Source organism: Geotrypetes seraphini, chromosome 4 (assembly GCF_902459505.1).
Source record: "Geotrypetes seraphini chromosome 4, aGeoSer1.1, whole genome shotgun sequence".
NCBI lineage: Eukaryota > Metazoa > Chordata > Amphibia > Gymnophiona > Dermophiidae > Geotrypetes > Geotrypetes seraphini.
In genome coordinates, this window is record NC_047087.1 from 313,303,650 (window position 1) to 313,318,354 (window position 14,705).

Here is a 14,705-nt window from a genome sequence, read left to right on the forward strand (position 1 = left end):
AGACAAAAGGCAAAACAATAGATAAGATTAAAGATAAATCATAAGCTGGAAAGAAAAATAAAATAAAACTTTGTCTTCAATCCACGGTTTCAGTCATCCGTTGGTTTGTGGAGAAAAGTTTCAAAAGAAAGCTAAGTGGCATTTGTCTTTTCTAAGTTGTCTTTCTAAGTAATGAAACGTAATCTATTAATGGTTTTCGAGGCCAAAATGATAAAGAAATTTTGCCTGTGGAGTCTAGCGTTCTCTTCAGGTTTGCCTGTTTTTGGGATGCTACCAGATTACCTCGCGTCTCAGTTTATTTTGAATTGTTCCAACAAGAGTACTCGTAAAATAAATCTATTTAATTATCCCTCTCTGAAATTATGTCAATATAAGAAGTTTTTTCACAGAATCTTAACATTCCAGGCAGCTAAACTAAATATATGGCTTGGAAAATCTAGACTCGAGGCGACCTCTTATGTTGACTTCAGAAAATCATTGAAGACTCGTCTGTTTGACAAGTTTTAAATCTTAAGTCATGTGTCTGTCTTAACGTTTATGGATTCCTATAGCTGTCCATACTTTTAATTATGCCACTGTTTTAATTTTAACTGATCTATCTTATTGATTTTATTGTATTTCAGACTGATTGTTTTATTGTGTCTCTTAAAACATTGACTGTATGCATTTTACGTTGTGAACCGCTTCGAACTTCTGGTATAGCGGTATATAAGAAATAAATTTTTATTATTTTGAAGCCAAAAATAAGTGCTACATATTATACAATCATATAATAGCACTTAAATTCAATCAAAATTGTAATCTATGACAAATACATATATCAACCCCCCCCTTCATGTTCAAAAATTGCACTCAAATTAAAAATTACAAATATTTTCCTACCCCCCCCCCATCCTGGACATGCATGATCAAGGGGCTAATAGTTTAGCTCTGCCACTGGAGATATTCTATCACCAGAATATCTCCAGTGGCAGAGCTAAACTATTAGCCCAATTTTGAAAACCCTGATGAAGCCGCCTTGCAGTGGCGAAACAGGTTCCCATTGGATACAACCGAAGGGGCTTTAGCGACTATTCAATGCCGCTTGGACATAAGAAAAAAGATAAGTGCTTTTGTCCTTCTTAAAACTTTAAGACTGTTATGCACAAGTTTAAATATGGTTACGGCTTTTTGCACAATCGCACAATTGAGTTTTCATACTTGTTGTCTTTAAAAAGAAAAAATATTAAAGAAAAAATTTAAAACAAAGATTCACAAAAAACAAAAAAAATTTTTAGTAGTAATTTATATTATTAATTTTGATGAAGTGTATTAACTATACACATTGATAATATGAAGGTTTTGGATCTATGAAAGATACTCCTGCCATAATTTTATTATGATCCACGGAGTGGCAATTCTGAGATTCTTTCCTTCATGTGAGTAAATAACTTTTCTCCTGGTTGGTTAACCTTTTGAGTATCTTGTTAGTTTGGTTAATCACTTTTTCATTGCTTTTACATAAAATAAACCCACCAGGATGTTTAAAAAAAACAAACAAAAAACCCCCACTCAATTGGGCAGGAAAATCAAATTGAAAAACCAATTCAATAGGCTGAATTGAATCGAATCAAAATTTTTTTTCCTGAATCGGGCAGCACTAGTTTGAACCCAAAACTTCAGGTTACTGAGGCTGTAGCTTTAACCCCTATGCCACCCTTTCCAGATACTGAAGGTTCATTTAATAAAATACTGCTAGATTTCTTTTGCACAAAATGTATTTTTATCAATGTATCATTGCTTCAAGTGTGAAAACATAAGTTAAAGCTGCAATACCAATGAATTTACTCCATTAAGCAAAAATAATAGCAAATTTTAAGAAAAATGAAGCTTTATGTAATCGGTGGCTTTGAGTGACACTGGGATAGGCTTTACATTTATTTTAATTTTTTTCTGATCAAGCACAATCAAATTCATGGGAAAAACTTCAATTTACACAGTTTTCCAACTTTAGGTTTTTCTGAACAACCTTAATGTATTGATTAACATTTGTTAATTATACTTGTTACAGAGCAGAACAGAAGTGCCTTGTCAGGGAAGTTCCCCATAACCATCCTTGTTAAGTTTCCTGTTGTAGTGGTTATCAAATGCTTTGGTACAAACTGAAGAGAGGCAGTACAGCCCACTGGGGGAAGGAGGCAGCGCTGAAGAAAAAGCTTACGATTCCTTCCGCACCAGCTCATGATTGAGGGAAGTTAACCCATTAGTCAGGACTCATATGCCCTGTTAACAGAAAGATTATCAAGGTAAGAACTAGAGAATGACATGGGGACAAATTTATCCCCGCAGGAACTCAATTTTCCCCCATAAGTTTTGTCGCTGTTCCTGCCCCATCCCTGTAAGCTCTGCCTTAACTGCACAAACCTCGAACACTTATGATATTACAGTGTTTGAGGCTTGTGCAGATGAGGATGGAACTTGCAGGAATGGGGCAGGGACAGCATGGGAAAATGAGTCCCCGCGGGGACGAGGAAAAATCTGTCCCCATATCATTCTCTAGTAAGAACCTAATCTTCCGTTGCTTTCTATGAAAAGCTGTTGGAAGCTATAGCATGCTGACCATGGCTTCTTTCTAATTCCCCCCCACACCCCTCCCCCAAATCGTTCCTGTATTTCAGCACAGAATATAACACCAGCAGACAAAGAAATGGAAAATATAATTTAATTAACTGTTGAAGGATATAATTGAAAGGTGCTTTTGAAGCATTCCTTACACTTCCTAAGGTTGCACAGATGTTGCGCCTTGGATTAACCAGAGCGGTTATTCTGGGTTCTCATGTCACAGCGGACTCCGAGCCTGCCAAAAGCTGAAGGAGTAAGCACCCTACTGACTGGCTTTGGGGGTCTTTTCCCACATGTCTGCCCAGGTTCCCTGTATGTCAACACCAGCCCTGTCCTTCACTTGTGCCCTGGGGATGAAGCAGGACATGGAAACATGGCACTGGTGTGTTCCCTTCTATCAATGACCAAAAAGTCTCTACCTAAAACAACTAAGCCGATGGAGGAAAAGGACCTGTTCTTTCGGGTTGCAGTTTCTTTCATTGATTCTAAAAAAAAAAAACCTCCAGTTATTCAAGTGAACACCAGTTATTGTGAATTTTTCAAAAATCATGTGCATGAACATTTTGAGCGGTCTTTCAACCGAAGCAGCTCAAATTTAACACAAAAGCCTGCACTTAGGTTTACATATCCAACAGGACCTGTTTTGCCAACCGTCCCAGCTTCATCTGCGGTCACTTGTGAGGGCTCAATTCAAACTTCTCCGAAGAAAATAAATCCTATAAAAATATGAACAAACAGACATAAACATTAATATAAGGTTTCTGAGATCCTTTTCCTTCAGGATTTGAGTGTCAGCTTAGTTGGTTTTGGTCGAGACATTTTGGCGATTGATGGTGTGCCACATTGGCAGTCTCTTTGAGGCTGTTTAATGTGTGAGGCATTCTCTTACTTCATCTGTGTTCTTTGGGAAGTGCCAGGGCTGCGTGCTTTCCTTTTGCACCTCTGTGGGCATGAGTGGCATGGCAGCACTGGGAGGGGAGGGTTGACCTGTGTAAATATCTGTACACTGTTTGCCGGTGTGAGGTGTCATTGGCAAGTGTGGGGCTGGTGTCGAGACCCTGCTTGTGGCAGCACATGCTCAGGCATCCCTTTTCCTGCTGACAGGTCACATAACGAAGGCGGATCTGGAAGGAATTCTACAGAAGTTCACTGGCAACATTCTTCAGGTCCCTCCGCTGTACGTCTCTTATTAATGTGTATACTTCTAAAGAAAAGGAAGGTGTAATAGAGACATTTAAATATCTACTTGGCGAGTCTCTTTCAGCTGGAATGAGGGGGCAGAGGATGAAGGCGATAGGGGATATACTCAGAAGAAACCTGAGGAAAATATACTTCACAAAAGGAGCGGTGAATTTGTGGACCTGATAGAGGTAGTGGAGACAAAAGACTGTATCTGAAGTCACTCCATCACTCTAGATTGGACAGATAAGGAGAAATACTTGAGAACCGCTAAGGCTAGAAGCAGTGTATAAATACTGAAATACTGATACCCCTCCAAGCCAATTAGCTCAGGTACCACACACTCACTGTTCCCTTGCTCTGGCTGTAAAAGTCAGACGCTTATTGCTAAGCAAAGTGAAGCAAAAGGCTTTGGCTTTTTTACCATTTAAAACAGCAATTACGCATCAAGCGCAGTAGTCCGTTCTCACGGTGGCCAATCCAGGTCCCTAGTACCTGGCCAAAACCCAAGGAGTAGCAACATTCCATTATCTCGGAGTAAGCAAGATTCTGGAACCCTAAAGAGTGCGGAATCCTAAAGAATAGCAAGATTCTAAAATCCCAAAGAGTAACAAAAGATTCCTGAACCCCAAAGAGTAGCAACATTCCATACAGAACCCCAAGGAGTAGCAAGATTCCATGCAGAATCCTGAAAAATAGCAAGATTCCATGCAGAATCTCAAAGGAAAGCAAGATCCGGAACCCCAAAGAGTGCAATATTCCATGTAGAATCCCCAAAGAGTAGCAACATTCCATTCAGAATTCTAAAGAGTAGCAAGATTCTAGAATCCCAAAGAGTAACAAAAGATTCCGGAACCCCAAAGAGTATCAAGATTCCATGCAGAATCTCAAAGAATAGCAAGATTCCGGAACCCCAAAGAGCAGCAACATTCCATGCTACTGATCCAGGGCAAGCAATGGCTTCCCCTGGAGCAGAAGGATGCTATCGGGTTAGAAAATGAGAGAGTCTAGGTGTGGGGTGAGAGATGGGGGGTAATGTTTATGCTGTAGAGATGTTCACATGTCTGCTTCCAAATCCTTCAGCTACTCGGCTCTGAAGAAGGGCGGGCAGAGACTTTCTAGTTTGGTAATGAAAGGGAAAGTGGTGGACGCCAAACCGGCACGGCCAGTAAAGGTGTATGGTCTGTGGATTACGGCCTTCCAGCCGCCACTCTTCACGCTGGGTGAGTAAGATCGCTTACAGATGATGCTTCAGTGTTAATAGTTCAGCTAGGGCGATGCCAGAGAAGGGGGAGCAAACCCAAAGATCATCTCACTCCCCCCCGTGGCATGTCTTACAGGAATGCCTTAACCATGTAAGAAAAGGTTGAGGGAAACAGAGAAAACAAAATGGTAAGATTAGCAGATGTGGTAAGGATTACATCATCCAGGTCACAAGTACCCATTAGAAATAGTAGCAACATTCTGGATCCCCCAAAGAGCATCAAGATTCCAGAATCCCAGAGTAGAAACGTTCCATGTTACTGATCCAGATCAACCATACAAAGTAATCACTCAATGATGTATGAGAAATGGAGGTGATAACAGGGACGAATCCCAACACTACCACCTCACCGCCCAATCATTGCTACCACTCTAGAAGCCTGTTGTAAATGATGTCGTTGTTTAAAGAGTGCTCAAAGCTACTGCTTTTGAAAAATACTAAACAGCAAACTTAACTTTGGCTTGCAGGTTGGCTTGCAGGTTTGGCTTGCAAGCCAAAGTTAAGTTTGCTGTTTAGTATTTTTCAAAAGCAGTAGCTTTGAGCACTCTTTAAACAACGACATCATTTACAACAAGGCTTCTAGAGTGGTAGCAATGATTGGGCGGTGAGGTGGTAGTGTTGGGATTCGTCCCTGTTATCACCTCCATTTCTCTGAGTTCCAAAACTCTATGAACAAGTTGTATGGTTACAAGCATCTATTCATACATCATTGAGTAATTACTTTGTATGGTTGTTACATTCCCTTTAATCACTCTCCTCTCGATGTTTTAGAGAGGTTCTTGCTCCTTTTTGTTTATTTGACTGATCCAGATCAAGCAGTGGCTTCCTCCATGTCTGTCTTAATAGCAGACTATGGACTTTTCCTCCAGGAACTTGTCCAAACTTTTTTTTTAACCCATCTGTGTTAACCATTGTCAGTTAATGGAGTCCATAGATGAGCATCCCATTTTTACAACTCCGCCTATTTTGAGTAATGACGCCTCCAAACAAGGGAAACCCTGCGGAGTACTTGATAGAAGTTGGCTGACTTTCTCCATATACTTGTCTCCCTAATTCTCATGTTAGATCATGTTGGTATTGATACTTTGCTCAGAGGGTGTGGGGGGGGGGGTCAGATTAGGTGGGAGATTATTTTATTTAAAAAATCTTTTGCATTTTATACAGCTATGAGGTCTTTGTATTTCATGCCTTGTTTCTGAGAGTTATATCGTTCCCAGTTTATATTTTGATCCTTTTTTGTCGATAAAAAGACCTCCCTTTTCTCCCCATTACAATATCTTGGGAGCCAGATTTATATTAGATGTGAGATGGTGAATAGCTTCCTGCATGGCCTGTGAATGTTTTCTGCTGGCTTTATCTACCTGCATTTCTTGGAGTCAACAGTGAAAGGAGTCTCTTCTCTTTTCCCTGCCAGATGTGGAGTGTGGCGGTGGCTTCTACGTACGCAGCCTGGTGAGCGACATCGGCAGAGGTGAGCATAGCCTTATCCTTCATAAAGTGTACATGGACCTCTTCATTAAAAGACAGAAAACAGTCAGTGGGTCCCTGTGCCAAAAATTTTACGGGGGGTTGCAGGAGTGGTAGTACTGAAAGTAACAGATCTGACCTTCTTTTTATCATTTCATAAAGATAAGAACATAACAATAACCTTATTCCCTAGTACCTGGCCGAAACCCAAGGAGTAGCAACATTCCATTCAGAATCCTAAAGAGTAGCAAGATTCTAGAATCCCAGAGTAGCAACATTCCATTCAGAATCCTAAAGAGTAGCAAGATTCTAGAATCCCAGAGTAGCAACATTCCATTCAGAATCCTAAAGAATAGCAAGATTCTAGAATCCCAGAGTAGCAACATTCCATTCAGAATCCTAAAGAATAGCAAGATTCTAGAATCCCAGAGTAGCAACATTCCATTCAGAATCCTAAAGAATAGCAAGATTCTAGAATCCCAGAGTAGCAACATTCCATTCAGAATCCTAAAGAGTAGCAAGATTCTAGAATCCCAGAGTAGCAACATTCCATTCAGAATCCTAAAGAATAGCAAGATTCTAGAATCCCAGAGTAGCAACATTCCATTCAGAATCCCAAAGAGTAACAAAAGATTCCGGAACCCCAAAGAGTAACAAAATTCCATGTCACCGATCCAGGGCAAGCAGTGGCTTCTCCCATGTCTTTCTCAATAACAGACTACGGACTTTTCCTCCAGGAACTTGTTCAAACATTTCTTAAAACCAGCTGCGTTATCCGCTCTTACCACAACCTCTGGCAATGCATTCCAGAGCTTAACTATTCTCTGAGTGAAAAAACATTTCCTCCTATTGGTTTTAAAAGTATTTCTCTGTAACTTCATCCAGTGTCCCCTAGTCTTTGTAATTTTTGATGTTGTGAAAAATCGATCCACTTGTACCCCGTTCTACTCCACTCAGGATTTTGTAGGAATCATTACCATGGATTTGATAGACCTCCTTTCTGTGATACAATCAAAGCAGTTCCCAATTTATTGTATACAGATATTTCCTCTAATCCTAGTGAGCTCAAAATCTAAAGTAACTTTTTTTTTGTACCTGGGGCATTGGAAGGTTAAGTGACTTTCCCAGAGTCCCAAGGAGCCACAGTGGGAATTGAACCCGGTTCTCCAGGATCTCAGCCCACTCCTTGGTCTGGGCAATTTGTCTTCTTTTCCTTCTAACCCCGACTCTCAGAGAGACTCTGTAAGAACATAAGAATTTGCTGCTGCTGGGTCAGACCAGTGGTCCATTGTGCCCAGCAGTCCGCTCCCACGGTGGCCCCCAGGTCAAAGACCAGTGCCCTGTGACCAGCCCTCCTGCTTTTGTTCAAACCCGTCCAACTTTGTCTTAAATCTCTGGAAGGTGTTTTCCCCTATAACAGTCTCCGGAAGAGCATTCCAGCTCTCCACCATAAGAACATAAGAATTTGCCTCCACTGGGTCAGACCAAAGGTCCATCCCGCCCAGCGGTCCGCTCCCGTGGCGGCCCTCCAGGCCCATCACCTGTGCAATGGTCCCTGACTATTTCTATAACCTACCTCAACTCCTATCTGTACCCCTCAATCCCCTTATCCTCTAGGAACCTATCCAAACACTCTCTGGGTGAAGAAGAACTTCCTTACGTTTCTACAGAATCTATCCCCTTTTAACTTTAGAGAGTGCCCTCTCGTTCTCTGTACCTTGGAGAGGGTGAACAACCTGTCCTTATCTACTAAGTCTATTCCCTTCAGTATTTTGTCTAACTTTGTCTTGAATCCCTGGAGGGTGTTTTCCCCTATTTGAATCCCTGGAGGGTGTTTCCCCTATAACAGCCTCCGGAAGAGCGTTCCAGTTTTCCACCACTCTCTGGGTGAAGAAGAACTTCCTTACGTTTGTACGGAATCTATCCCCTTTTAACTTTAGAGAGTGCCCTCTCGTTCTCTCTACCTTGGAGAGGGTGAACAACCTGTCTCTATCTACTAAGTCTATTCCCTTCATTATCTTGAATGTTTCAATCATGTCCCCTCTCAGTCTCCTCTTTTCAAGGGAGAAGAGGCCCAGTTTCTCTAATCTCTCACTGTACAGCAACTCCTCCAGCCCCTTAACCATGTTAGTCGCTCTTCTCTAGACTCTTCTTCATGTACGGCGACCAGTGCTGAACGCAGTACTCCAGGTGAGGGCGCACCATGGTTCGGTACAGCGGCATGATAACCTTCTCCGATCTATTCGTGATCCCCTTCTTAATCATTCCCAGTATATCTTTCTAGTGAACATTTTATTCCCCCCGTCTCTGAAATCCTGCTGAAAACATGTGGTTCTTTTACTCTAGATTTCCTAGTCAACAAGGTTTGTAGAAGGCACGCAGAGGCGTTTGTAGAAGGATTGGGATGTGGATGAGGTGGGCTTTTCAGGGTATGTAGGCTGGCTGTGAGTGGAACATCACATGTGGGACTGGTTGGAGTTGCAGGTGTGGGAGATTGTGTTTACATGTGGGTGGGTGGGTGGGATTGCTGAATATGAGTGTAGGAATGTGGAGATTACAGATAAGCAGGAGAGAGGTGGGGTGTAAGTGTCGAAGGTGAGACCAAGGTACATTACCCAAAAAATGAGATGGTTTGTAAAAGTAAAAGGAGAAAAAGAATCTCAGAAACTGATGAAATGCTAAAGGATTTACAGTAAGTCGGAGACTTATCAGTTCCAAATTTCAATCACTGATCTTAAAAAAAACCTCATATTTTCAAAACACCCTATTATGTGTATATTATTATTTTTTAATTTATATAATAATTACAAAATTAACAATCCTCGGACACTACTTTGTTTTCAATACATCCTCATGAATAAAGTTACGCTGGAATCTAATCAAATGCACACTGAATAATGAGAACTGACCAAAATAAAGAGCCTCCAAATATTTTGGTGGTAAGGGGTGGGCAGGGTATGTTTGTTTGTGTGCTTGGTAGGTGTAGGAGTGGGTGGGCTCTGGATATGAATTTTCTGGCTACCTGTGGGATGCAGGGGAATAGGCAGGTAGAAATATTTAGGAATGAATGGGGGGGATAAGGAGGATGTAGATAGGGGGGGGGGGTACTGGTGACTGGCAGGTGAACTGGAATGAGTGTCTATGTATGATAGGGTATGGCTGGGTGTTGGTGTGTGTGGGAATGGTGGGTGTTGGAATGTAAGTGTGTAACTTTGGAAGTACAGTACTCTTCCAAAATTCGCGGAGGTTCCGTTCCATGAGCACCCACGAATTTCAAAAAACTGCGAATCAAAGGTGGGAGAGGGCTGGCAGGGGCTGAAAAAAAGGCTGATCTCCTGCGGGATCGTTCTTAGTATTTTCTGACCGCCTCTTCCGGGAACCAAAGTCAGGCTACACCAATCAGGAGCGGCTTTGACACGCTATCTGGCGCGTCAAAGCAGCTCCCGATTGGGGTAGCCTGACTTTAGTTCTCGGAAGAGGCGGTCAGAAAATGCTGCAAATGACTGAGTCCACGATTTGCGAACTGCAAATTCGCGGGGGGTTTACTGTATAGGGTAGGTGGCTTTCGATGCCATCTTGTCACTAGCTGCTTGAATTTTGTTTCCTGTCTTTGTTGGGGGATGGGACGGTGTAAGTGGTTGTGCAGTGGTTATATGAATCTAAGTACGTATGTCTTCAAAAGTGGGTAGGAGAAGTTGTGTTTCATCCCTCTCAATAATAACAGAATCTAGAAATAATTCAGTGATTACCCAGATGCTGATAAAAACTCAGAGCTATCATAAGAACATAAGAAGTTGTCTCCACTGAGTCAGACCAGAGGTCCATCACGCCCAGCAGTCCGCACCCGTGTCAGCCCATCAGGTCCATGACCTGTCAAGTGGTCCCTGCCTCATCCTAAAACCTATCACTACTTCTATCCGTATCCCTCAATCCCCTTATCACTCAACCTATCACAGATACAAGTGTTGAGTGAATGTGGAGAGGGGCAAAAATGATGCGTGGAGTTACGTTTTTATACTGATTTCCAGGCTTGTCTGCAAGTGGCTGACCTGTAGTGATGTGGGACAGTTTCTGTCATCATTTCCCGTCTTGTGAGGACCCCCCGCCTCCCGCGTGTGCTGCACTTACTGGTCTGTATCCTAGAGAGGAAGGTTGATTGGTTTTTCTTTTCTTCCAGAGCTCTCTTCCTGTGCCTACGTGAAGGAGTTGACCCGAACTAAGCAGGGCCCCTTTACCCTGAAGGATCACGCCCTGCGGGAGGAGTGCTGGACTATTGATGGTGTGTCGCAAGCTCTGGAAGACAGCATGCAGCTTCTCCCTGTGGAGCCAGAAGACGGTGCACCAAAGGACCACGAGGCAAACCAGGACGTGGCCAGCAGTGACGAGGAGTGAAATGCACGTGGCCCAGACCTGGGGCACATGTACATTGTGATATAAGGGTACACCAAAGTGTACGTGGGTTGCCACTGTGTGTGAAACCAGTGTCTAGGAGGAGTTCTCCCGAGGAACATTTTTTAAACTGGGTTTTGGGAGCAGCAGTGATAGTTACATAAAATCCAGTGGCCTGAGAAGTAATGATGCTTCCATCTCTCCCTCACCTGTTCCCACTGCAGAACCAAAAAGAGGTGTAGTGGTCTGCTCTGATGAGACAGGAGAAGGAATTTTAGTTCTGCTTTGCGCTGAAACACAGGAACTGACTTAAATGAGGACCAGCTGTAGGGATTCCAAGATGCCAGCAGTCCACAGACCTGTGAGGAGCCCCTGGGACTCCAGTGCTGACCCTGTCCCAAAACAGATGCATCTTGATTAAAGATCAGCTTAATTTCTTCTTTTGTCAATCTCTTAGCTCTGGTTTTTCCTTTTTCTTTCATTGCCCTATAAATCAGCTTTGCATTCTTTTGGGGATATAAAAATGTGCACTTTTTTTTATACAAATAATAAAAAAAACCTTCTCGGTGTTTGCTTCCTTGGCTGCACATTTTGATTGTGTTTCTACATATGTTGTATTTATAGCAGGACTATGGGATGAACCATGCCGGGATACAAAATGCTCTTTAAGAGGTAGAAGGTTCCTGCAGCTTCCCTGAGAAGGGTCAGGGTGGGAGTAAGATGTCCTTTGAGCTTTAGGAGGGCCCTAAAAACCTTCCTCTTTACAAACCCAGCGCCTTAATGTCATGCTCTCAGAAACAAGAAAAAAGCTGAGAGAAAAAAATATATATCACTAGCTGATGCCCCGGCGTTGCACGGGTATTTAATTATAGCAATAACACTGTAAATGGATTCAAATAAAGATACTTTATAGTGGTGAATGAAATTATTTTTTTACAGCTTAATAAAAAGTACAATATTCAAATTATAATGTGAAATATTTGACAAAATGAATACAATACAACTAACGCAAAACGTGATTATAAACAACAATTTTAGTTTCACCTCCTTGCGCAAGAACATATAAATTCTTGGGTGAACCCACCCTTGAGCAAGCAACATAGAGTTGTGGGCCGCGAGACCCCCATAACATATCACCCCAGGTAGTGAGGGATCTGCATACCAAGTTTCGTTCAAATCGGTCAAGCCGTTTTTGAATTACTGTGAGAATGGCAGCTTTTTACATTTTTTCCATTGACATGAATGGGTGAAATCTGATTTTCTGTTTGTAGCTCCGCCCACGTGTGCAGGTGGGCCGCGAGACCCCCAGAACATATCACCCCAGGTAGTGAGGGATCTGCATACCAAGTTTCGTTCAAATCGGTCAAGCCGTTTTTGCGTGATCGCGGCACGTACACACGTACACACACACACACACACATACATACCTCCGATTTTATATATATATATAGATATAGATTCACAACTACCAAAATATAATAAATCCAGGGAATCCATTATTTAAATATAATCCTATCAATTGATTCAAGCAATAATTAAATACATTAATAATATCACAGTGTTTAACAATAAAAAGCTCAGAGGAAGGAACAAAGGAATTTCATAACATTTGCAGATCTCCTTAAGACAATCCTAGATAATTAATTAGTAAATGTTATCAAAGATAAGTGAACTATTTACTAATTAATAATCTAGGATTGTCTTAAGGAGATCTGCAAATGTTATGAAATTCTTTTGTTCCTTCCTCTGAGCTTTGCAAATATTTTTGTGGGCGACCCTGTAAAAACTGTGAGCAGTGCTCCTACAACGTACGATCGATTGCTCCTGTGCTCAGCGGGCCACTATGAGACTCTTCAGCTGTAGCCCTGGATGAAGAGGTGCCATTTGAAGACACTTCCTCTCCCGTTCTTGGTTTTTATTTATTTATTTATTCCATTTTCTATACCGTTTTCCCAGGGGAAATCAGAACACTTCTTATGTTCTTATGTTCTTACTTTACATTAATTTATTCATGTACTCAAGCATTTTTCCCTGTCTGTTCTGGTGGGCTCACAGTCTATCTAATGTACCTGGGATGGCAATGGGGAGATTAATTGGCTTGCCCAGGGTCACAAGGAGCATCATGGGATTTGAACCCACAACCTCAGGGTGCTGAGGCTGTAGCTTTAACCACTGCGCCACTCTAGAAATCAAAATGTAGCAAAAGTGAGCCAAAGTGAGCCATTGTGACATCACTGATGAGGTTGGCTCTTATTGGTGGAATGAGGCATTATGATGTCACAATCTCAGCTCTGGTTATTAGAGGCTGAAACTTTTCACACTACCGTATTTTCACATAGATAACGCGCACCCGTGTAAAACGCGCACACTGGTATAGCATGCGAAAAACACAAATTTATGTACAGAATTTTTTATATACCGCGCACACCCGTATACCGCGTATGCTGCCCGACTCTCCTTTCGCCCGCCCCGACTCTCCTCTGGAGACCCCGACTCTCTTTTCGCCCGCCCCGACTCTCCTTTCCACCTTGAAGTCCTGTCCCTACCCTGAAAGCCTGATGCCCCCCCCGACGTCCGATTCACCCCCCCGCAGGACCACTCGCACCCCCACCCTGAAGGACCGCTCGCACCCCCACAGCCTCCCCCCCCTCCCCCATGGAGAAGCTGTCTACCTTGTTTCCGGATGCCAGCGAGCCCAGCTGTTTCCTCTGCCGGCGGTCCCGCCCCTTCTCTGAGCCCTGCTGCACTGCCTTTTCTTCCGGCGGTCCCACCCTTTCTCTTACGTCAGAGAAAGGGCGGGACCGCCTGAAGAGGAAGCAGCGCAGCACAGGGCTCTGAGAAGGGGCAGGACCGCCGGCAGAGGAAGCAGCTGGGCTGGCATCCGGAAACAAGGGTATGCGCGGTATGTAAAAACCACGTATAACGCGCGCGGTAGTTATTTAATTTTCTATTCTGTTCTCCAAGGGAACTCACCCAGTCCCTATTCCACCTACTCCCTCCATTGAGGCACACTCCTGCCTACACACACTCAATATTACTAACATTCCCACCCACCCCATGGCCCTCCCCAGAGGAAGGCGCTTGTGGAGAGCAGCGGCGGGAGCACTGCATCGCAAAGTGGCAGCGAGATGAGAGGCGCAATGCATCCTGTGCGTGAACACTTGTACCTGATTGGGTAAAAAATGTCTGCCGGCGGGCCAACCTAAGCGTAAATTTGAAATTGTCTGGCGGGCCAGAGTTTGACACGTATGTCCTGGTGTGTTAGGAAGAGAACCTGAAGCTCGGACAACACAGAGGAAACAGAACTTTGCAAATAATGAGATCATGGATAGGACTTCAAATGTTTGATGGGCTACATTTCACCATTTAAAAGGGGGGGGGGGTAGAGAATTGAATGTACAGATAATAATGATAACTTTATTCTTCTATACCGCCATAGTCGGATGATTTCTAGGCGGTTCACATCGAAGAGGGCTGGACAATCAGCGAATTACAGAATGCAAAAAGTGAAGGTACAACATATTACACAAGAAATAGACAGTAGGAAAGTATACATTTATAAATTTAGTGTGGCTTCTGTTTAGGAGATGAATCAGTCAAACAATACGGTTTTAATTACTCTCCGAAAGGCGCCGTAGGTCAGCCTGGCTCCATTGATGTAGTTACCCAGCCAGGACTGCTGTTTGCTTGCTTGGAACATGACAGATCTGTCCAAAAAGGATTTGTATTTGCAGCCGGTGATCCTTGGGTATGCAAATATGTTACAGTTGTGTCGTACGAAATGTGGTAGAAGATAGGAAGGCGC

General features: G+C 42.9%; 1 protein-coding gene across 3 annotated transcripts in view; it reads left to right on the forward strand.

The window, feature by feature from the left end:
* TRUB1 (TruB pseudouridine synthase family member 1) overlaps positions 1-11,483 on the forward strand; it is a 39,704-nt gene extending 28,221 nt beyond the window's left edge. For all 3 annotated transcript variants that reach the window (XM_033943670.1, XM_033943672.1, XM_033943671.1), the window contains exons 5-8: positions 3,706-3,778; positions 4,864-5,003; positions 6,459-6,515; positions 10,689-11,483. In XM_033943670.1, the coding sequence (XP_033799561.1) occupies positions 3,706-3,778; positions 4,864-5,003; positions 6,459-6,515; positions 10,689-10,903 (485 nt within the window). In that variant the 3' untranslated portion in view covers positions 10,904-11,483. The remainder of the gene's footprint in view (positions 1-3,705; positions 3,779-4,863; positions 5,004-6,458; positions 6,516-10,688) is intronic.
* The last annotated feature ends 3,222 nt before the right edge of the window (positions 11,484-14,705 follow it).